The sequence below is a fragment of the Emys orbicularis genome, chromosome 9 (assembly GCF_028017835.1).
Source record: "Emys orbicularis isolate rEmyOrb1 chromosome 9, rEmyOrb1.hap1, whole genome shotgun sequence".
NCBI lineage: Eukaryota > Metazoa > Chordata > Testudines > Emydidae > Emys > Emys orbicularis.
The window spans coordinates 1,072,897-1,097,466 of NC_088691.1; the positions used below are offsets into that span (position 1 = coordinate 1,072,897).

The window sequence follows — 24,570 nt, forward strand, 5'->3', positions numbered from 1 at the left end:
ATCCCTGGCACCAATTTCCCTGCCTGGGCTGGGTGCTGCCTGTTTGAAGGCTTGTGGGAGAAAAGGCGCTGGGGACACTGCCCTCATTACACACACTGTTTCTGTGACAGGCCCTTCTGAGCTGCCTGACCGACACCACCAGCGCGTGTTTGGTTCAGAGCATCCTGGCAGGGCGACTTGGGGACACGGCAGGGCAGGATCAGTTCCTAGCTGGAAGCGTAAGCAGAGCAGCTGCAGCCTTGTCGCAGAGGAGAGAGAAGCCTCGGGCAGAATGCGCGTTATTGCTGCAGTAGCTGTTAGTGCACCTGCAGGGCTTGTGCTGTAGGTGGGCTGCAGGGCGTTAGCAGCTGGCAGAGATCTGCCTCTCTGAGCACAAGCTTTCCAAGACCTATGGGGTATTATCCCAAGGGCTAGAAGTCAGGACACAGGAGCCACGTGGCACCCCAAAACTAGTGCGCCTTGGGGCGGGATCCTCTGCTAGGACAGGTCAAAGAGTGACCTCTAACACCTCATGGCTCCCACGTCACTGCATCCCATCGCTGCCACTAAGGACACTGCTAACCAGGCCTGGCAAAAAGCTCCCATCCCCTCGAGGGAGCTGGCCACAGCATCTCTAGGGCCTTCAGTTCGAGTGGCCAAAGGAAGCATCGGCCTCCGAACAGGAAACACCATGGGGACAACAGAGGAATGAAAATGCTTAGAACGCACACACACAGAGGTGAGAGACAGCAGGAGAGAAAGACACTTACTGGAACTGCTCTCGCTGTCACTGGTGTTTGATGTCACGCCCTCTGCAAACCAACAAGAAAAAGACGCCAATTCAGAACACGTGCAGCCAGGAACTCACAAAGGGCACATGGGGTAGGAGACAGACAGTGGCCCAACGCTAGTGGCCACAGGACACAGGTAGAGGGCATGGTCGAGCACAGCCTTGGGGTCCCCACAGCCAATGGCAGCATGTAGACCCAGTGAGATTCCTCTTACAGATTCAGCCCCCATCCCTTACTCCTGCATTAGAACTGGCATTTCCAGGGGTAGGGCACCACTGCAGGAGGTTCGTTTCCGGGTCCTTCAGTCAGTAGCTTCAACAGGGAAATCCAGTTAACTGCGTCTGGGGCACCCTGCCAAGTGTGAAAGGGGGAAGATGCGAACGCCGGAGGCAGGGCTTTCTCTGTACCCAGTGGGCACGAGCTCACAGGGCTCCCTTTCCCCAGGCAGCGTGCACAGGGATGGGAAGCAGCTCTGCCTCTGGCATTAGTAATGGCTTCCCCAGGGAATGCACCAGGCCCCATCCTGCAGCATCTCCAAGAGCAGGGTGCTGCCCCCCCCCCCCCCCCGAAGGATACAGCATAAATCCACAGTGAGAGGGGTGGGACACGGGGCAGGGCCCTGCCAGTTCGAGTCCCCCTGAACCAGGTGTCATGCAAGGAGGGGGAGCAGAGGAGGGAAGCTGCCGCAGCACACGGATACATCAGCACAAACCCTAAAGCAAAGTGCAGTTTGACGAGGGCAAACCAGCCTGGGGGGACGGGGGGACTCACAGAGACAAGACACTGACAAGACGGAACAGAGTTCGGGGCCTTGCTTGTTTAGGCCATTTCCAATGCTACGGCCCCTCCGCAGACACTGGGTCACTCACTCATCCTGCACCTCCCCCTGGCTGCCTGCTCCCAGGGGTGTGGGGCTGTGCTGGTCCCGAAGGTGTGGGCAGCCAGGGGACTGCTTGCATAGAGCTGGCCTCTAAGCTGAAGCTGTGAAGATCGTCTCCCCAAAGGGAGTCAGGAAGAGAAGCCGTTCCACAGCTCAGGGTACATGTGCACGCACCCGGCACGGGGAGCAGGCAGGTAGCACTTAAAGACGCAGCTACCTGCTTAGTGACGCGCCTGTGGCCCGTCACTTTCCCCTGATTGCCTGCCAGCAGCCGTCTCCAGTGCAGCCCTGACGCTAACTCATCTGGGCTGGCATTAGAGCAAGGGGCCGCTGGATCCAAGCTCCAGCTGTGACTATCAGTCTAACAAGAGGAAACAGAGCAGCTCACCCTGCAATCTGGAGGGCAGGACTGCGTCACTCACTGCTAGGGAATTCTAACTCACCATGGGAGCAGCACAAGGGGCAGTTCTCCCTCCCCCAGAGCCCAGCCCCCTCCACCTCCACTGACTGGAACCCACAGCCTCAGAAGCGAGAGCAAAGCCTTCAGCGCGACTAGCGCTGTACATCAAGAGCAGCACTAACTCCCAGTCCTGGATCCCAGCCTCCCCCCGGCGCAGCGCCAGACATGCCAGACACGGAGAGCCAACGATGTGCATTTAAATGAGACTTACTCAGGTTCTTTGCTCCATAATAATCGTCACTTAACCCAGGGAAGTCCTGATTTCATAGACCGCAGGAAGGGGCAGAGAGCCAGAGAGAGGGGAGTGAGAGACAGAGAGAGGAGAGGAAGAAGACAGAGCCAGGTGAGCATTAGTGACAGGAGTGCAGAACGGCTGCGAGCTGCAATTGCAAGTGAGGTTACAAAATTCAGAAGTGTCTTTGCTGGGGCAGGCAGTACAGCCAGCCTTCACACTGCTGAGCTGAGCCGTGTCCTCTCACCCAGCCCATGGCCATCGCAGGGCCTCTAACCAGCCCCCACAGGGCCAAGGGCAGCCCTGCCAAAACCACAGCCCAGAGACCAATGGTGCCCATGTGCCCGACTCCTCCTCAGGCTCCCTGCTCATTGAGTGCACGCTGGGAAGGCTCTTGCTGAGGAAGAGTTGGCCCCCTGGAGCAGGCTAACTTCCACCCCCGAGGGAGCTGCTCCAATCCCAGAGGTGCTGTTGGAAGTTGAGGGGAGGCCTTCCCAAGAATGTGCCTCACTCAGCTTTTTGATGGACTGGTGAAGGCCAGGTACGTTGCATCTCCCACTCCAGGTGTCTGAGGGATTCTGTGCCCCAGAGCCCTCTGCCCACACCCCTGCTCTAGTACAGTCCCAGGCTGAGCCTTTCCGCTTCCCTGGAAGGGCTGAGGAGCACTTCAAATCCCTCTGCAGGTCTTTGCTTCAGCTCCCCTAATCCCAACGTTTCCACGTGCAGAGTGCGCAGAGGAAGGACTCTGCTCCCTGACCAGCACTCCACAAGCAGATTTAGTCAAGTGCTGTGAAGCATTTCAAGGGAGGGAGACTGGCTGCAAGTTTCTACCTACAACAGGAACTAGACGGGGAGTGGGGTCCCCACCCCCACACCGTGAGCACATGTTAACCTGGAGCTGGCAGAGAATGAGCCCTCAAACAGACTTTACAGAGCCCACAGGCAGGTGGTGAATCCACTTCAGTCATGAATTCAATTATGTTCAGTTGCCTGATGCCACCCTCTACAAGCAAGCCATCCCCCAACCACAAACCCTTCCAGGAGGGAAAGCAGCAAGCCAAGCCCCCTCCCCAGGGACTCTCCCAGAGATGGCTCCCGCTCCCCCACAAATCCCTACAACCACTGGGCACGGACACCTTGGTGCACTGTGAGCTGTGCACCCTGAGCAGAGGGGACGCTGGGATTTCACAGTCCGTTGGCATAGCTAGGGGAGCCGAGAGAGGGGGCCACCCTCATAAGGAGGATTTGCATATTCATTTAGCCAGTGCAGTTCGGGTCTGTCCTACCTTCGTTATGACACCTGCAACCACACATATGCAGATCGTCTAGCAAGCGCACTGGGCAGCCAAGTCACCAACCATCCTACGCCAGAGGCCCTGGAGTATGCAGATGCACATACAGCTTTTATGGCTGAAGTCAGGCCCAGGAAGGAACAGAGGCGTGCTGGACTCACCCAGAGCCAGATTTTTAGAAGAGCTCAGCAGGTTGGGTACTGAACTCGTTTGAAAATCTGGCTGCTCTCCCTCCATAAACACACGAGATGGAGGTCTGTGCCAGCGAAGTGAGACACCATGCAGGCGGTGTGTGGACAGGCTCTGGGTCCTGGCCCCAGCTGCACTGAGCCGCAGAGCAGAGACCATTCTGAGCAGTGCACCATGACACGGGAATGCAGCCTGGCAGGTGGATTCGCTCTGCCTCGCCCCGCCTCCTCTCCTACCTGTGAGACCACAGCTGTCTACATGGACACTGCTGACAAAGCACCCAATGCATTACTGAGAGCTGATGACGTGTAACAAGTGCAGAGGAAGGGCAGTGCCAGGCGAGTGGCCCTACTGCACAGAACGCAGGTAGGAACACCTCCCTCAGTGGCTCACTGGCCAGCAAACCCATCCGTAGGAATACTTCGTAGGTTTGCGTGTTGAACCCTTCAGTTCCTCAGCTCAGGAGCACAGTCCACACGCCTCTCTCTGACTGATCTGAATCGACTGCGCTTTCCTGCGCCGGAGTGCACAGCCCTTCGCACCCAGACACACTGCCGTTTTCACCACACTGACACTAACACATGCTCAGTTCAGCTGCTACCCTGTAGAGAATGTGCTGGGGGTGGGTAGGCAGCCTCTGACCGTCCTGGTCTCTCTGCTCCATTTGCCCCACTCTGAACACCCTCCATTCAACACAGGTGGTTTGCCGGGGGTGTCAGAGCAGAGGTCCTCGATCACAGCCATGCACCATCAGAGCAAGGCCCCATCCAGGGTTTGTCCTCATGTGGAGCTTCCTAGCTCCATGTGGGAAGCGGGATGGGTGAGACGCCATGAACAGATCTGACCTTCCAGCAGGGAGAGTGCAATGAGGCTGCCAGCCAGGGGTTCATGCCTTACCACCCTCTGGGAAATGGTGCCAGAGTCACTATGGAACGTGCCGCTGTCTCTGCAGGCAGCTGGAATTCCTCCAGAAAGGGAGCCAGGCACAGGACAGCTCTGCGGGCCACAGTGATTCGCCCACAGAGGTGCTTCTGGAGCAGATGGTCACATAACAAAAGCTGGCTGGATTCACTACTCCTAATTGGTTCACGCAGATGAGCACTGCCAGGTTCTCGCTATAGACGGCAAGGCTGTTTCCCAATTCCAGGAGCGGGACAAGGGGCTGCACCCACTCACACCTGCCCATTTACAACATTAAACACAAGCCTTTGAGCACCATATTCCCTCGCCTTGTTCTGAGAGCGGGGGAAGGCAGAGCCCCTGGCACATCAGGGAGAGCAGAGAAAGGCAGAGTAGAGGTTTGATCATGTGCTGAGAAGTTGTGAAAGGATGAAAACACCAAACAACTGAGAGTGCGCCAGGCAGGTCTCCATCGCCCAGAGGCTGGATGGAAATCCTGGGCCATGGCCAGCGGCAGCTAGACTGGCAGCAGCTGGGAGAGGCAGTTTTGCTGACACAGCACCCGTGGCTGGGAGTCGAGCACTAGGGAAGGGATGAGGCAGGTAGGAGAGACGTCCCCTTCTCTACAGGCAGGCAGGCCGGGTTTGGCTTGGCTTTGCCCAGTGACACGGATTGTTCTAGGCGATCTCTAGAATGCCAGCCATGGCTGTGATGGCCAGAGCCCAGCCTGAGTGCCACTGCCCCTGGAACAGCTTTGGAGGAGAGGGCAAGGCAGGAATCTCCACTTCCACCATTGCTAGGCAGCGGGAGATGAGGCAACACTCCATCTGAGTCTCCTGAGCTTGGGAAGCCATTGCAGGCTCTGGGTCTGTCTCTCAATATGGGTGGGAAGCCACTGGGACACTCGGGGAGGTGCAGCCAGAGCTTGGTAAGCAGTTGCAGAGGGACCCACTGGTCCCACAGCAAGTCCTATCCTGCCTCTATCTGCTTGCTGAGCCAGTTCCAACTGAGAAGGCTCCCAGAACAGTTCTCAAAGGGTGGAGTCGTGCCGTTTGGCCCAATGCAACGAAATTCCCAGCTATTTTGAATGCAGGCTCTTTGGCGAGGGAAATGCACTCAGCCCAGCCCGCCACACGGAGCAGGCGCTGGGGTTTGGGTGGGGGTTGCACACTTTGCCCTCTCTGGCCAGCGGCTACTTACGTTCCTGTCCGCTGCTCTCCTGGGCCAGGTTCTCTTTGCTCTTGTAAAATGGAAACTTTCGGGAGAGGCGGAAACTCTTTTTACGTTTCGTTTTGATCGACTGTGAAGAACATGGAGATGGAAGGGAGGACAGAAAAAACAAATGGTGTTTAACGCATGCACGAAAAATTAAAATGAAGAGACAATGAGGATCTGTGGCAGGGCAATCACCCTCAAATGAAATCATGGAGATTACATGGAAACTATAATGCAGGAGAAAAATTAAGTGTAGAGAAAAATGTTGTAGGGATGTTGGAAGGTTGACTACCCAGTCCGCTTTCCACAGGAGCGAGGCCATGTCCCTAAGCCCCCTTCTTAGTCTGAAGTGTTTTTATTAAGCAGCCAGGCTCTGACCTCAAGCCTCCCATCGTAGGGAAGTCGCACGCGCCTGTGCAAGACGGTCTGAGGTCAGCTCCACCCAGCCGGGGTGTTTTGCGATGCACCTTTTGTTCACAAGCGATCTAGGGCTTGACCACCAGCTTATGGGGTCACACACAGTGTCACAGGGAAATTCTGCTTCAAGCTGAAGTGTCTGTGTCGAAATCTCCTGGCCCACCCCAGGCTGCCAGCTCTGCAGATTTGCAGCCAGGCAGGGGATCCGCTGTGCAGTTTGAACAGAAGCCTAAGAAGCAGCCCAGCCATACACAACTCGAGTCCAACTGGTCTCAACTGCTCTCTACTCAGGAACGCTCTGGCTATCTTCCCAAGTGAGAAGCGTTACCACATTAGCCTTGGACGCTCCTTCGCCCCTCTAGCTTCCACCTCAGGCCATCCCGGGCACCCCCGCTCTGGCACTTACCCTGTTGGACTCAATCATCCCAGTCCGGGCGTGGAACTTCACTGTTTTCAATCTTGCACGCTCCTTCTTTTCCACCCTGATTCAAGTCAAACGAGAGAAAGCCCTAGTTCATATGTGTGCAGCTCGCTGCCCTGCCCTGCTCCTCTCCATACGGTGCTTGCTGAGCTACATCGGTGGGCAGCAACGGGCAGAGGGTCACCTCTGCGCCCCATCCATGCAATAAAGCTCCCTCTGGCACCCAAACCACCTGACCACGCCATCTGTACGGAGAGAACACTTGGAGGCGGCTCTGGGCCTTTGAGCAGCTTCTGCTATTAGCAGCGATTTGACCAGGCAGCTTGTCATGAATCTAACCAGCGCCAGGAACCTGGAGGAGAGAGGAGCCAGTGGGGAGCCCAGCCCAGCCCGCAATAAGCTGATCAACTGAACAGCGTGCCCAACACGAAGAGCCCTTCGGGGGAGAGAGGGGGCGTGGGGCTGCCCCTTCCCAGGCACTCCCGAGGAAGGAGACGGATGGACAGACGTTGCACAGAGGCGCACAGCAGAACAGCTCACCTCTAGGAGGGATCACGGTGAGGACACAGAAAGCCTCTCCCCTCCCCTCAGCTGGTCCCCCTGGAACTAGGAATGGGGTTTATGCTAGGTCACAACCCTCCCGTGTGCAGAGGTTGTCCAGGGAGCAAGCGCCACTAGAGAGGCTGAACTCTGCCCCAGGCCTTCACCCCGTCACACTGGCAAGCCGCCCAAAGGACATTCTCTGTCTCTGCAGACCAGGACCCCCCCTCCCCACAGCAGGCGGATCCGGTTCTGCCAGCAAGAACTGGGCACTGCCCCTGCAGCAGGCAGAGCCCCCCCCGTACCCATTGGCACCTGCACGTCCCAACCGCTCTGCCTGACGGCAGAGGGGAGCAAAACATCGCTCCCGTCTCACCCACCCCAGCATCTGTTTCGACATGAAACCCACAGAAACCACAAGCAGAGCTGGTGGTTAGCTGGTTCCTCCTCTCTCTGGGCTCTGCGGTTTCACATCGGATGGGACCTGGCTTAGACAGATCCTCGGTGGCACACAAGGCACAGGCTGCATGGCTCTGGCATCAGGGGCCTTGAGCTCCTCAGGGCTAGCAGGGCTGGGGACTCCCCAACTCCCCTTTTCAACCATGGCAGAGCCAGACTCTCACCCAGCTGAACAGGACCAACTGCTCTTCTCGTCTCCTCAGCTGCTCTTCCGGGAATTCACAATCCAGATTGCTTCAGGAGAAAGGGTCTCACTGCAGACCTATCAACAACCCCTGCTTCCTATTCACCCCGACTTCGATGGTGCACAGCCCTGCAGGGGCCCAGTGAGAGCCGCCTCCTGGCCGCTGCCCGCGGGGGTGTCACACACCCAATTGGGGGTGGGAGGCCCTGGCACCACCACCACCGATGGCTCCTAGCAGCTGGAGCAGGTCCCTGCAATGCCACATGGGGCCCAGTCCCTGCGCTTGGCCCGATCCATTGTGGAGAGAGGGGAACAGGGCTGCTGAGGGACACTCACCTTTTTTTGCTGGGGATGACCCCAATCTGCTCACTTTCTCCGTGGGGCGTCACTAGTCTCGCCTGCCACCACTCGTCGTCGGAGGCATTGATAACGTGCAGAATGTCCCCATAGGAGAAGCTGAGCCCCTGGCTTGGCAGGCAGCTGTCCCGGGTCCTGTCATAGTCAAACAGGGCTCTGCAAAGGAACAGAAGGAGCAGTGAGACTCTCCCCTGCGGACAATGGTACAGGCCACTCCAGCAGGCGAGACTGCCACAGCCTGTGGCTACTGGACGGCAGGTGGGTCAGACCAGGCGACATCCCATAACCTGCTGGGGCTGAGCTGGGCACCCCAAGGGAACCCGAGGCTGAAGGGACACGTTTGGGATCCTCAGTAACCAGTTCATTCCTTGTTCACACCTGGCTCTGCTGGGAGGACCTCTCCCAGCCTGAGACACTGACCCACGTGGTGAGGCATTTCCTGGTACCCCTGCTCCCGTAGAATTTGAGGCCCCCTTGTCCCCCTCCAGCCCAGCCCAGGGGGACCCTCTAACCAATGCTGTGTTCCCCCTGCTCAGAGGGAAGGGAGGCCAGAGATGTGAACAGCACATTGAGAAGATAGATTGTAAAAACTCCTGCAAGCTTCCAGGATCTCTGGTTCCCTAGTAACCCAGAGCAGGTGGGTTTATTTAACCTGCCAGGGTCTCTCTGACATCCCATAACTTCAAGCAGTCTCAGCCCTGACCAACATGAGCGATAAAACATCTGCATCGTCCATACACACCACACTCCGGCTTCCCTCTCCAAGGGAAGATGGGAAAATTCACTGTAGACGGCCACCCATGAGCTCCCCTTGCTGATGAAGTATCATAACAGGCCAGACACCAGAGACTCCTACAACATGGTGAGGGGCTATTCTCAATCACGAGAGATGCCCTCCCGATGTGCTTGTAGAAATGTAAATTGGCTGAAACATGAGAAGAAACCGGGGAAGTTGTATATACTCGTTCATAAGCCGAATATTTTTGGTAAAAAAGTGACGCATCAAAGAGCGGGGGTCGGCTTATAAACGGGTCTATGCCAAATTTTGATTATTTTAAACTCAATGGAATCATTGAATTGAATATTTAATACATTGTCATTTTGTTTACCTGGAGCGTCTGCAGGCACGGAGCCCCTCGGCTCCGTGTGGCCGTGGTTTGCCGTTCCCAGCCAATCGGAGCTGCGGGAAGTGATGTGCCACTTCCCGCAGCTCCCATTGGCTGGGAACGGCAAACCGTGGACACTGGGAGCTGAGGGGCTCCATGCCTGCAGACGCTCCAGGTAAACAAAACGTCCAGGCCCACTCGCGGTTTACCTTAACGGGCCAGGAGCCAAAGTTTGCCAACCCCTGAAATATAGGGTTGGCTTATGAACGGGTCCTGCAGTTTTTGCTATTTTTACCTAACGATCTTGGGGGGTCAGCTTATAAACGAATGGGCTAATGAACGAGTATATATGGTAATAACCAGCAGAGGCTGTTGGACCAAGGAGGGAGGAAAAGAGACTGGGGAGGCCAAGAGTCAGATTTATCCAATTCCTTTCCATCAGATGAACCTGCCCTCCAGATGCACAAAGACAAAGGTGAACGGACGGAGCACAGAGATGCCACCCTTGCTCTCATTGTTTATCACCACCAGTATCCCGGGATGCAAGAGGAACCTCGGATTGCAGGAGGAGGGGGAGGAAGGGAGAGACCTGAGGCTTTGGAGCTCTGAACACAGTTGCAGAGTACGTGCAGTTTGGGCTTCTTTTGTTTCTTGAGATACCTGAACCATGGACCAAAGATCCCAAATGCTGGTATCAGCCTCGCCGTGAGTGCTCATCCTGCAGGGCTGGTTGCCAGCCTGCCTTATTAGACAAGAGGGACGCACGCGACTTTGGAAGACACTTCTTTCTTTGTAGCTTCTTGAATTAATTTTCTTTGTTACAACACTAAGTCCTGCTCCCCGCTCTGGTGGTTTAACAGCAGGAGGCTGTACTGAGCTTGTTCTGTCTCAGCCCAGATTTCCTTGATGAAGTTACTGATAAAAGAAAGCAGATCATCTCTGATCTCCCTTTCATGGAGACCCACTATCCTCAGGTTGCTTCCTCTTGCTCCATCCACCAGGCCTGTCAATTCTTCCTTGAGCCAATCACTTGCATTTGTTTTTTACTGATTCAACATGCGGCTAGAGATTCTCTGCCTTCAATACCCCCAATCCAGCAGAATTTCTTGAGAAAGTCATGCTCCAAACCAGCTCCAATTACATTCACTCTTTCATGCAGTGTCATTTGTTCAGAAAATACATGGGCCTTTTTGCATGTCTATGAACATTTTTTGTATTGCAGCATCAGGGTTTCCATCCTCACTGCTTGGGGCCCAGAAAGGCTCAGAAGGGCCCATTCCACATCAGAGCTGTCTCCCCACACCGGCTTCCCTGCCCTGGGTTTGGAGAAGTTGCCATTTAATATTTTGGATGGGATAAAATGAGTCCTGAGGGTGCCGTTCCACTCCTGATCAGCTGAACTGAGACGCTAGCAGCCTTCTTCCCCCGGCCCCTCCCCCAGGACCTCTCCTTAGGAAGCTTAAGGCTGGCTACATACAGTATGCGAAGCAGTAAAAGCCAAATGGCTGTAACCTACACGGCACGTTTTTACATGACCTCAAATTTCCAAAGCAGTGTGACCTGCTTCCTTCACACAGACACACTCATTCTGCACCAAATGCAGGACTACAAGTGAACCGTCACGGTGCATGCCACTGGAAGCCTGGCTTTACAGCTGCCTTCACTCAAGCTAGAGGAAAGCTCTGTTAACTGTTGTCATAAGAGGACCCTTATGTTCACTCTAAGATGCAACTAGCTCCTAGCTTCCTGTGATCAAGCAGGATCAAACACAACACACAAAATCCTCTCTCCCCGGACTTGTCTTTATTTTGTGGCTCTAAAGCAGAATTGGACTCCAGTACTTCCCTGCACAGACCCTGGCCACGGCTTACTCTCAAGATGGCTTAATCCCAGGCCTCTAACTCATCTCAGAGTCACTTGGCCTTCTCATGCAGAATTGGTCCTTGGTTGAGTTAGCAAAATAACTCTACATCTACACAGAGCTCCATAGTGTGTGGTGTAGGCCATCAGGCTAACGACTGTCCTAGTCCCTAATAACTCTGCTCACTGACCAGCTGGGTTGGGCACTAGCTTCCCAGGATGATTAGCCAAGTAGTAATTTGGGCTAGACAGGTTAGGCAGCTACAGTGTCAAGTCAGAGTAACAAAACGGTTTGAGTGATTTTCTCCAAACTTCCAAGAAACCTTTTCTCGCCATTACCTTCTGAATTATTGGGGAGCGGTGGGGGCTAAAACCAGAGCTTCTAAGAGAAACTCGAGTTGTTGCTGTCCTTTTAAAGATCTAATCTTTCTAGTTTTCACATCCAGCCCTCAAGCCCCAGACAACATTTGTGCATTTACAATCACATTCCCCTATTCTTAATGTGTTCGTCTCTCCCCTGTTGCTGTGAAACCCCCCCAGACAAGAGGGGAAGCAGTGAGACTGGCTAGACACAGCATGCTGGCACACACAGGAAACACGCTGAGGCCAGAGAAATTCCTCGGGATCCACACCAGCAAAACCCTATGCTCCAACCGCAAGTGCAGGGAAGCCAGGTAGAGAAGCAGAAGTGAATCAGATGTCCATGGTCTGTACCTAGCCACCTGTGCGATATTCACCCCACTCTAGCCAGCCTGGTGCAGTGGTGCTGCCGTTCCGGGACACCTGGGATTCCCCACGGAGCTGGTCACAATGCCTCTCAACATCCAGGGAGAGGAAAGAAGAGATTCCCATTTACAGCCCCTTCACACAGCAACTACTGCAGCACAACCAGGCTGGGGAGAGTGAGTGATCAGTCAGCTAAATGGGCATTTCTGGAACTTCTGGACTACAGCAGAGGGGATAAGGCACTTCAACATCCCAGGCAATTCCTGGAAGCAAAAGCCCTTGTCCTAGGACTCTGGTACCATCTACACCAGCGACATTAAAACTTGGGGGTCCCTACTGTGGGCACTGCTTTCACTCACAATGCAGCAGACAGAAACCATCTACACTAAAACCAGGGGAGCAAAATTAGAGAGTGGGGGTTGGGGAACTTCACAGAAAACCCCAGCAGAGCCGCAGCTTACTGCCTTTGTCCAGTTTTAAGCATCCCAGATAATCCAGCCCCAATCTGTCTCCCGGGAGACCATTCCTAACTTGTTAGGCAACAACGGACAAGCCACATCCGAAAACACGCTTCTTTGTTGTTCAGCAGTAAACCCGAGACTAGGAACTCAAGTCAACGTGTCAGATGTAGCTTCCCCTGCCCCAAGCCCTGCACTTAGGGTGAGGGAGCCAACAGCAGAACACGGCAGGGTCCTTTTAGCTAAGGGCACATAACCCCCAGAGAGGTGGAACTTTTGAAGCCAATGGATTAAGGCTGTGTGTGGCTGGCACGGCCTGCTTGGGAGCAGAGTGATTAGAAATATAAAGAAATGTGAGAGCCCAGGAGAACTGGTCAGGCAGGTTCCAGAGTAAACACAGGCCCTTTGAGCATTCCTTCAGTCTCCAAGCTGTGAACTTGCTGCACGCACAGAATGTACATGCAAAAACCAACCGTCTCTGCCTTTAAAACACAGGGAGCTGGGGAGTTGGCTGGGTATATTACTACAGGGTAAATCCAGTGGCTCACAAAGGAATTAACTAAGCTGAGTCCAGCCACCCAATGCTCAGCAGGACAAACATGGCCAAAGAACAAGAGGAGGGAGAATTATTTAACTATTCCTCTCCCGTGAGACTAACAGGGAGAACAGCAGCTAGTGATGCTTACCCAGCCAAGGCGCTGAATCCTGGCTACAAGCCTGGATCAGTTTAGAGAAAGGCGTTGCTGCATTTCTGGCCATACAGCTGCACACGCACTGCTCTCTGACGGTACTGGCTAGTGCCAGCTGACGGGCTGAGGGGCTCAGGCCCTCAGCCCCATGTAGACATTTGGGCTTGGGAGTTCTGGGACCCTCCCACCTCACAGGGTCCTAGAGCGTGGGCTCCAGCTCAAGCCTGAGTGTCTACACCACAGTTCAACAATCCCTTAGCCTGAGCCCGTCAGCTGGGTTTTTAACTGGTGTGTAGACACACCCTGACTGGCCGTGTTAGATCACCCAGTGCATGCTCAACAGGGCGTGCCTGGGGGGGCCAGGCAGTGTTCAGAAGAGCTGTTCTGGCTTGAAGAGATGCTCTGTGCAACAGCTCTGCTACCCTCGTGTGTCAGGGGAAACTGCTGATGCCCTGCAGAGCCAGCACAGATTTGAGAAAAGGGAACTGGGCTCCAGGCTGGCTCAAAGAGCAACCCAACTGTCCGATCTACCTACCTAGGATATTCCCGAGGAGTCTGTCACCTTGCTATCTCAAGGGTTAATTAGTCTGAGCCCACAGATGCAAAGGCGGCAAGGTACTAATGAGAATGCCTGCACTCTGGCAACTAGCAGTACAGCAATACGTGCTCTGTGGCTGAGGCAGGCATCACTTTGGGGAGGGTTTGAGGACAAAAGGTCCATACAGGTATCACTGAGAGCTGCATCTGACCTGCAGAATCTGCATTACCGTGACAACACAGGAGAAGGAAAGCCGCTGGTGGCCTCAGGGGGAGTTGAACACTGGCAGCTAGAAGGTGAGCTGCGAATCCTGCCTGGCATTGGCAATCTGATGCAGAACATGGAGCCGTGCGCTAAGGCCTGGACTAGACTAGGTGCGCGTTAGTGCTCATCATCGGCCAACAGAAGCATTCTCAAGACTGGATGTTGTTCTAACGCATACCTTGTGCAGGCAGAGGATGCCCCAATCTCTGCAGAGTCAGGCACCTGAGGGCAGGGAGGAGAAACCGTGGTTCTATGAATCAGTGATACCAGGCTGCGCTGCGCTGCACTGCCCTCCTCCTCAAGTGATTTTTTTTTGTGGTGGGTGGGGGGGGAGAGAAACAGATCCCGCTCTGGACATGAGCTGCCTTATGTCTGGGATTAAAGCAAAAAGCAGACCCATGGAGAGCACCCACAACAGGGCTCCACAAATGGGCACGACACACTTGACTAATCTCAGCGGGATTCAGCCAGGGCCCCAGACCATACACATAGCATGGCCGAAAGCTGCATGCCACCATTTCCAAAGCGGCTTAGGGATTCCAGGTGCCCTACCTGAGACTCTGCAAGGCCCGATTCTTGGGGGCAGTAGATGGGGTGCTCAGTGTTTCCTGATAATCAGCTCCCAATCTTGGCCTCAGAATGCCCACAAGGCTGCTGTGCTCTGTGAGTGACAGCAATTGTCTGGGGTCTCCAACGCCAGCCCTGGGGAAAGGCCAGATGCCCTAGAAGGAAGCCACCCCTCTTCAGCTGCATTGCAGTTGCCAGACTGGAGCAGAGCTACGGGCATCCAGCTCAGTACCAGATGACCCTGGGGCACGCGGGCTTTGGAGTGTGAACAGAAACTAGAGCATTCAAGGTAGCAAGAGGGCCAAGGCAGGGGCAGCACAGCGGCTGGTCCCTGGCCTCACTCCCAGTTACACGGGCATAAGTACGTTTTACATCTATTTCCCGGCCAGGTAAAGCGTTATCCAGTATCTCTGGAGCCAGTTCAGATGCACTTTGCCTCTTGGGGCATCACAGGGCTGGCATTGGGGCGTGGTGTCCCACGGGTCTATTCATACTGACCTACATCTCACAGGGGGAGGGGGACCTCCAGTGTGCATTAAACTATGGCACAATCACATTATCTTACAGAGAAGGTTAAGGGGTGACTTGATTGCAGTCTAAAAGTACCGACACTGGGAACAAATATTTAATAACAGGCTCTTCAATCTAGCAGAGAAAGGTCTAATGTGATCCAACGTCTGGAAGTTGAAGTCAGACAAATCCAGACTGGAAATTTTGACAGTGAGAGTAATTAACTACTGGAACAATTTACCAAGGTGCACGATGGATTCTCCATCACTGACAATTTTTAAATCAAGATGGCCGGTTTTCCTAAAAGCTCTGCTCTAGGAATAGTTTTGGGGCAGGTCTCTGGCCTGTGTTATACAGGAGGTCAGACTAGATGATCACAGATTCCAAGGCCAGAAGGGAACATTATCAGTCTATAAACCAGCTCCAGAGAGAGAGAGGCAGGCACTTGTGCACAGCTCACCAACAGCAGGGGAGGTCTGGAGTATCCACAGCCAGGGAATGCAGGTGTGTTCATCTCAGGAATAGGGGGTTATTTCCTGCTCTGGAAGACAGTGTGGCAAGCATTTCCCCTACTGATATCATGCACTGCACTGTGGGATTGCCTCGGAGGACTGACTAAGACAGTTTGGCAGCAAACCTTGTAATTACTGTCCTGTCCACAGCACGACAGCTCAACCAGTTTCATCTAAATCGTGCTCGAAACTACCCCACCCAGAAGGGCTGGGGCAGGGCTCTTCAAGACAGGTGTAAAATGGCTTTGAGAAGTGTGGTCACAAACCACAGGAACCACTGACAGTCTGTGACCGAGTACGGTTTAACCCGACTGCCATTAATGAGAGCGGTTAGAGATGAGCCGGGGAGGGGCAGGCTGAGGTTAAAAATCATGCCATTTCAGTCACTCAGGCTTGTATGCATCCCGGTAGGAAGGAGTGGGGTGGTCACCTGAACCACATCCCATGAACAGCCCTTTCCAGAGGAAAGGCAGAGGTACATGCCAGCTCCTGTTTGGCCCCAGGGGGACGCTGCACGACCTCCCTGCAAGGCCTGACCCCTGGCAGACAGAGAACAGTACAGGCCGATGAGAGGCTGACTGCTCCACACTGGGACGCTCTCTTGTAAAAGGTGTAGCTCCTCTCCTTGCCCCTTCCCCAGGTACCCCAGGCAGTTTGGGTGAGCAGAGTCAGAGGGAAAGTCACCATCACTGAGGGCATGTTTACATTACGCGCTGGATCGACGGGCAGCAATTGACCCCCGAGCGCTCTCCCATCGACTCCAGTACTCCACCAGGGCGAGAGGCGCAGGCGGAGTCAACGGGTGGGTGTCAGCCGTCGACTCACCGCAGCGAAGACACCGCGGTGAGTCGATCTAAGTACATCGACTTCAGCTACGTTATTCACGTAGCTGAAGCTGCCTAACTAAGATCAGCCCCCCCGCAGCGTAGACCAGGCCTAAGGGAGCCAACCTGACTTTCCATTGGCTGAGCACGGCAGCCAACTGCCCACCAACCCCCGTGCCCTTCCACAGCTCAGCTCCCAGAACCAGACTGTGATACTGCACCCACCAGCCACCCTTGGTCGCCATCACCTTCAGCACCCAGCACTTCGGTGCGCCAGTCAGCACAGCAGCTCCTGGCGTTTACTACGACACACCCCAGCCCCCACATGCAGCTCGGCTCGGCCTCCCAGGGCTGGACCCGAACGGAAAGGGTGACAGCATGAGCAGGGCCTGGGAATACCAAGGGGTGCATCAAACCACAGCTTATTTAGCACCAGCACTGCACCTTTTAATTACAAGCCCGAGAGGGAAAATGCCAGTCCTCAGGGAAGCGACTATCAGAGACAGATAACCTGCTGCTGGCCGAGCGCCTGGAGTTACAGAGCAGGGCCAGCGTCCCCGCCAGCAGTGGAGCCAGCACTCCTCTCCTGGGAGCTCCACTGGCTCTGCTCTCCCCTGGTTGGAGTGCCACAAGACAGTGCGAGGCTCGCCCAGAGAGCCCCACGCAGGACCCTTTCCTGGGAGTTCTCATGGAGCTAAGGTACAGCAGAGACCGTGGACTAGAGCCATCAGGAGAACTAGGCCCCTTGGCTCAGTGACAGCCCTAGGCCAGGACTCACCATGCTACCGGACGGGAGGTACGGCCCCAGAGCAGGTAGAGCCCTACGGACTTGTCACTCTCTACACAGCCGAAGCAGCCTGAGTCACTCACACGCCCTAGGCTAAAGAGAAGTGGGCATGGCTGGATCCCTGTAAGGGGAGCCCACTGTGCTACAGCAGGGATCTGGGAGTGGAGCAGGGATAAAGGGGCCATAGCAGCTGTCATTAACCCATCTCGTTCTAAACTTGCTTATGGGTCAGAGCCATGTCCAGGGATCAAAGCAATAATCCAGCTAAGAGCTTCCCTCCCCTCCAGCCAGATCCTGCCTCAGGGATGTGGTGGGGGTGGGAGGAGAGGAGTCCCACAGAAAGCATGCTACACCCGACCACAGCCCTGGGGGGTGCAACAGCAGTGAGCGCCCCGGCACAGATCTCCAGTCCTCCCCCTCAGGCTATGAACCCACACCCCCAGCTGCAGCCAGCAGAAACTTTGCACTGCATGACAAGGTGAGCTCTGGGGGTTTTACATCTTCCACAGCATCCACTGCCTGAGCAGGGCTCACTGCACCACAGGGCCGGCTTGCTACATGCAGTGAGCTGGGATGTGTGCCAAGTTCTGAGAGTCACCTGCTTGCCCTCCCTGCCCCAAGTGCCTCCTATGGGAAAACGCAGGGCACCCCTCACCACGCAGAGAGGACAGATCTCGGACGTCAGGATTCCAGGTCAGTGCTCACTCCAGCCCCTGGCAGCCTCACTTGAATTCTCCTCCCATTTCCTATTGGTCCTTTTAGTCCCAAATGGCCCACCCCCTGGAGAGTCAGAGACAACGCTGCCCTGTGCCTGGATCTGCCACAGGCTCTGTGCAGAGCGCCTAGCACCAGGAAGCGGGTGTCTCTCAAAAAGGGGGAACTAGAGATTCAATGCAATGCAAGGACTACCTCAGTGCAACGTTAGGGCTTGGTATTATAGGCAGCAAAGTCACAGCTCCCTCAGTAACATGCACTTGGCCTCATGCCTCCCGGGCGGTCTGTATCAAGGGCTATAATGAGGCAAAGGTTGGACAGCACACTCTGCGCACAGGTACATGGACCTAGCCAGGGCTGCGGTGGAAGCCAGAGTGCTGGGTTGAATTGTTAAGCTACAAGGTTGCACTTAGGTTCTATTTCCCCTCAGCAGGCACAGCCTGGGGACCAGAGACATTTCTAGGAAGATAGGCTCACTTGAGCAGCCAAGCTCCCTCCTCCCTGGGTTAAGGAGGGTGATGCAGCTCACAGCCTGCAGGGCCCTCAGTGGGCTCCAACAGAACCGCATTCATCAGCCAGCTTCTGCTCAGGCCTGGCCAGAAGGGAGCCCCTTGCCGAGGGCATGTGTGCGCCACGGCAGGGGACTGCCTCTCTGGACTGTAAAAAGCCACCTTGCCCTCTGGGGAAGAGAAATCTCCCCCGGGGTGCTGCAAGCCAAGGGCAGAGACTCTCCACAGAGACTGGCCTGGTAAACGCTCAGAGGTGGGGCCTAAGCTGCAGTTGCCTCTGCCCAGCAGGAGCTAGTCACTGCAGAGGTCCCCCGCAGTAGGTGACTCCAAAGGGCGGACAGAGCACCCGACATTTCACTGCAGCAGGGGTGGGGCACTGCAGCAGGCAGAACGGCCTCACACTGCAGTTTACCAAGGGAGGGCCTGGGGTGAAATCTGGGACCAATGAAGTCAATGGAAGTTTTGCCTTTACTTCAGTTGGGCCAGGATTTCACCCAAACCTCAGCAGCCCCGGGGGTGGGGGTGATGGTTCCCTGCAGCCCCCTCCTCGTGAGCCTGGGAAAGGGGGAGGAAGTGTACCTTACCGGACATAGAGAGATCTCTTCTCGCTTGTCCGGAGAGAGCCCGACCCAGAGCTCATGCTGCTGTTCATCATCTGTTCTCTTAAGTCGTGGATTTTGGATTCGAAGCGGCTGTACTCTGAGGAGAGAAAGGGATGGTTAGTGAAGGGAGGGAGCTGGCCTGTCACACCTCCACCAAACCACCCCAGTCCCACGGAGCAGGGAGAGCCAGAAAGCATGTTCCTAGGTTAAATAAGCTTCATAGAAAGGAGGCAGCTGCAGCCTAGTTGGAGGGGACACAGCTTCTCTCTGACCCAGACACAGGACAGAGGAGGATGAAACTGCAGCATCAAAGCAGATCCATCTCTCTGCTCAGCTGTGTGAACACGAGGTGCAGGCACGAGACGCACAGAGCAGGCATTGCCTTCTTGGCCCCAGATCTAGTCTATCTGCAAAACAACTAGTTCTCTGTGGGGGGAGGGAACCCCACCGCTTGCCATCCTCGAGCACAGAGCATGGCTCTTGAGCGTGGGAAGAGAAGCCACCCCTGCTGTGCAGCACCTCTGCAGACCCAAGAGCTGAGCAGTGGATCATCTGCTGCTGCCCTGCGCAGAGAGCTGCCAGCAGGTGCGTGGGCCTGCGGGCTCCCAAACCTGATCACCTTTCCAGGGCGGTGCCTGACCCACCTGAAGAGAGGGGTGTGCTGCACGAAGCACTTCACAGTGCCGGGCACTGTGCTGCGGAGAATGACCCTGGTGGAACCAGGCATCCTAGTGCTGGGCCAGCCAGCTAGTGGCAGGAGCAGCTGCACCCTCTGGGGATGGGGCAACAGCCCAGTGTGAGGGTCTCCCATGGCTGCTCCCAAGCCAGCTACTCCCCAGTAGCAGCACAGACTCGTTACCAAAGCATTTCAGAGGAAGGAATGACCAACGTTAGTCACTTAACTCACCCCGGAACATGCTTGGATACTACGGAAAGAGAACAGCCAAGCTAAGAGAAAGTCCTGCGCAGCTCTGTGGACACTAGCAGCCCTGGGCTCACTCTCCAGTTCCAAAGGCCTCTCTAGTTTGGGGACCCCCTTGGGAGCAGCCCCCCAGCCTGTCCTTCCCCAAGAGGGGTGTCACTGTGCATACAGGCAGCTGGGATGGGGTGACTTGGGAAGAATCAAAGCCAAGCCTCAGATCTGAGCAGGCAGGAGGATGAACATGACAAATTCACTACATATCCCCCCAAGAACCGTAGAAGCAGCTGAACAGTAACTCACTGGCTGGGGAGAGCTCCAGAGAAGCTGGCAAAACCCTGCAGTGAGCTGCTTGCAACCTCCTTCCTAACACCTGACACTCCTCCCAGCTCCCTCATCAGACGCCAGGCTGACCTTCAGCTGGGTGTAAAGGTCGGGGAAGGAAGGCAGAGGGTGGAGACAAGGGTTCTGCTCACCAGAAGCAGCTTAGAGGAAGTTTGCTCCTGTGCTGCCACTCACTCTGCTAGGGGATTTCTGAGCATTTGCACAGTGAACAATGGGACTGAGACCACCTGTCCCAGACTCCAGGGCAGAAGGGCCACAGCACTCTCCTCTCACTAGCACCATCCCTCAAATTCTCATTTTGGGGGAGGAGGAAGCTCCCCCAGGGGCAGTAAAGAAAGGAAGTCACTGATCCAGCCATAGCACAGCAAACACACAAAGTCACTTCCTGCTGGAGATACCCAATAGCTAAAGTTAAGATTGTCAGTTATTTTTAGTAAAAGTCATGGACAGGTTGTGTCTCGGAAGCCTGCAACCTGTCCATGGGGGAGAGAGGGGGAAGGGGACTGACAGTCTGAGCCCCAGCCGCGCGGGGGGTTCACAGCTCCTCCAGCCCTGCAGCTGCGGGCAGCAGGGGCTGAAGCAGTCACATAGGTCATGGAATCCGTGATGAAATCGAATCCTTTTACCAACAGCCCACAAATCCCACGAGAAAGAGACACCCCTCCACCCTGCTCCGGCATAGCAGGCACTCCCGGGGAAACATCTGCCCAGGCCATCTGTCACGCTCAGAAAAGCTGTGTCCTTACCATCACATATACAGGCCCTTTCTACCTCTTTCCAGTATGGAGGCACCATTCACATATGTTGAAAACAAAATACAGCCACAGATTCCACCAAGAGATAGATCCAGAGCCCAGGAGCAGAAAGCTGCCTTGGCAAAATCAAGTCTCATTCAGTTCCAAGCTGCCGTGGCTGGGTGGGGAGCACAGCGCACAGAGCGTGCTCAGGTCATGTGGGGGTGGGGGAACCATTCTTTGGCTGATTCACAGAGCAGAGCTGCCTCCCAGCCTTCCTCAGTTGGGAGGATCAGTGCAAGACAAGATCCTGAGCAGGGTGAGGAGGAGAGAGAAATGGAATCAGGGAACCTGAGGGTTGTATGTGGGGAGCAGGGGAGATAACCATACTCCCCAACCCGAGTGCTGCTCTGTGGCTTGAATTCTTCCTGCTTTGCAGCCCAGGGCTCCCACAGAATCCACTCCTTGGTAACAGGCCTATTGCAGCTACTTAGCAAGTGATGTCCTTTTGTTTTCTTCCTAAAAAGGTGGGGCAGCTGCTGCTAGAGCTGAAGACATCCTTAGAAATGCACTAGGATCTGGAGCACCAAGCAGAGCTACTGCTCTAATAGCGTTAGGGGGACGCCATTGTTACTTGCAATGCAGTTTAGACTCAGCATTTATCTCCCAGACACTCTCCCTCCTTTTAATGCTCATGTTGCTATTGTGTTCTACCTTTTGCTGCACCAGTTTCCTCCTCACAAAGTACTAATCCAGCCAAAAAACTACAGCCGTATAATGGTAGGGTTGAATGGTTAAACAGGCAAGAGTCAGGAAACGCCAAAGGAACAGAAGCAACTTGAATCTAGTTTTTTTTGTTTTGTTTTAAACAAAGACTGAAGAGTCATTTCAGGTCCTGTGCAAGACCCCAGTCGACGTGAGCTTTTCCAGACACATTTCCCTTCTCTAGGATGTTCTCCTCTCCCCTCTTGCTGTGAGATCTCCACACAGACAACAGGGGAAGCAGAGACACTGATTAGACACATCATGCTGTCACACACAGGACAAAGAAATATTGGTCCTCTTCTTTCAGTTTTTGTGCCCCCTGAGGTTACGTTAACGTGCTTTCGTTAAAAGTATTGGGGGGAAATTCAAGTCACCGTATGGTGTGTAAGCTGATGGTGTGCCTTTAATTTTGTCCCCTATGCAGGTGCATTGATAGTTTACATCAGGGGTCGGCAACCTTTCAGAAGTGGTGTGCTGAGTCTTCATTTATTCACTCCAATTTAAGGTTTCGCGTGCCAGTCATACAGTTTAACGTTTTTAGAAGGTCTCTTTCTATAAGTCTATAATATATAACTAAACTATTGTTGTATGTAAAGTAAATAAAGGTTTTTAAAATGTTTAAGAAGCTTCATTTAAAATTAAATTAAAATGCAGAGCCTCCCAGACTGGTGGCCAGGACCCGGGCAGTGCGAGTGCCACTGACAATCTGCTCGCGTGCTGCCTTTGGCACACATGCCATAGGTTGCCTACCCCTGGTTTACATGGTCACACACTTTCTCAAATACATCAGTATAACACAGTTTTTACTAACCTTAGATACATACCTAGGTAAGAGCATAAGAGACTTTGTACCCTTGTAATTTCATGCGATTTCTGTCAGAATGGTTCAACCTTATCTGTACTGGCAGACTTTTTAGACAAGCTCTCTTCACTATAAGGTAGCTACGGTAATTACGTAATACTTATTTTCTTGTTAAACCAGCAGCACAGCCATCCTTGCATGCAATTCAGGGGCTGAGAGAGGTTGTTAGTTGCAGAGCTAAGTTCACAGCTGAGACTCATGGAATTTCACTGAGCTGCGTATGGGCGGACTGTGTCAGCACCGCCTCACTGAAGTCGATGGGGCTCTGCACAGGACCAGGGCCTACCTACAACATAACTTTGACCATGAGTATGTTGTAACTTCTGTCATATGCTGTACATAAACAGCATTCTCTGCACTACTTCTTCAAAAAGCTTTCATGGATTGATTGCCTAGCATACACAACTACAGATACTGCACATGTATAGCAAAGCTGTACAAAAAGATGCGTATTACGTGGCATTGAATAACAGTATGTAACAATATAATTAAAGACTACCATATCAATACAAATGCACAAAGGGGGCGGGGTTAGGGTTATGAAACCTGAACTCTTGGCATTTCCTGACTTTCCAACACTTAACTGTGCAGCCGTAGCATTCTTGGAACAACCTTTTTATACTGAACTGCCAGAGTGAGGCTAAAAAACAAAGGGTCTGAGCTGGAGATGCACAGAACAGGTCTCTGAAGCTCTGCTGGGTTGCACGACACCCCAAAGCTACACTACACATGTCCACTGATGTTCAAAAGGTCATAAGGACTTTTATAAAGTCAAGGAAGTCCTCCATCCCACTCCCCAGGAACTAAACTTGTTTTGCCCAAACAAGGGAAAATGGGCTTCCATGGGATGGTTATGGGGAGCCTGGGCTAGTTCTCTCTCTCTTCCCCTAGCTGGGAGATGCAGGAGCTCCTTCACCATGTGGTGCCCCCAGAAAGGGAACTTAGGCTGCTGGGTCTGGCTTGCCCCCTCCTCGCCCCACACTTGCTACAGGTGGGCTGAAAGCTCCAAAGTATTGCCAGCACAGCATGTGTTGCTGCTACAGTAGCAGCTGGAGCCCCGCCTTACCGTGTTCCTGTTCAGTTATTCTGACCGGCTGCCACAGTTTTCCTAAGGAACACAAAAGTAAAAAGGAAACTGGCAATTTTTTAAGTCTACCTCAGCAAAAGCTGAACGGAATGTCATGAGACAAAGAAAAGACACTTCTCCAGCCACAGGGCATCCCCTTCTCCAGAGAAGCGTTACTCACTAGGTTTCATTACAAGTGTATTAAATCAAAAGCTACAGCCTGGAAAGGCAGATCTCCACTGCCCTGTACCATATGCTGACAAGAGGCCAGGACAGTCATTTGCTGCGAGAACACTCAAACAAACTCCATCATCTGCTTTTTAATCAGGAAGTTGATTTTTTGCAAAATTTCACTTAAAGTCAAAGAGCCACATACAGGCTGGCACCAAACAGCCCACTACAACCCAGTTGGTTATTTTGGTTTCAGTTACCCAAATCTAAGGGGGAAGCTTTCTGTTTTTGCCCTCAGCAGATGAAGAAGCAGTTTGGGGCCCAGCAATTGCCTTTTTATGTAAGTGGAACGAGTCACTATTGAGTTTCCCGGGACAGTAGATGTCTGTCTGTCTGTCCCTTCGGGGAGAGGCTAACAAGCAACCTTGGCAATCCAGCCAGCTGCAGCAGTGTTCCTAGTGAAATGACAGACCAAGACTCTGAGACCCAGCACTTACTGCCCATGCCTATAACAGGCTAGAACATTATTTGTGGGTCACACATGGCTTCCTACCCCAGGATTCCCATCAGATGCCCCCTCCGCTTGGCTCGGTCTGGCCACCGTTTGGAGGAGCCAGATGAAACATGGCATCCCCCCATTTCAGAGAAGCAGCACCCTGCACATACCCCCAAGCACTCCACTGGGTCACAGCTGTCCTGTCTCCCACCTCACTAGAGGGAGGAGTC

General features: G+C 54.0%; 1 protein-coding gene across 5 annotated transcripts in view; it reads right to left on the reverse strand.

The window, feature by feature from the left end:
- Nucleotides 1-24,570, reverse strand: part of DLG3 (discs large MAGUK scaffold protein 3) — a 177,215-nt gene that overhangs the window by 10,580 nt on the left and 142,065 nt on the right. For 3 of the 5 annotated variants that reach the window (XM_065411044.1, XM_065411043.1, XM_065411042.1), the window contains 4 exons: nucleotides 18,965-19,079; nucleotides 8,296-8,472; nucleotides 6,762-6,837; nucleotides 2,322-2,367 (listed from right to left, as the gene is read on the reverse strand). In XM_065411044.1, coding sequence (XP_065267116.1) covers nucleotides 2,322-2,367; nucleotides 6,762-6,837; nucleotides 8,296-8,472; nucleotides 18,965-19,079 — 414 coding nt within the window. Of the gene's footprint in view, nucleotides 1-749; nucleotides 792-2,321; nucleotides 2,368-5,923; nucleotides 6,024-6,761; nucleotides 6,838-8,295; nucleotides 8,473-18,964; nucleotides 19,080-24,570 lie in introns of all 5 variants that reach the window. The other 2 variants (XM_065411040.1, XM_065411041.1) reach the window with 2 other exon arrangements.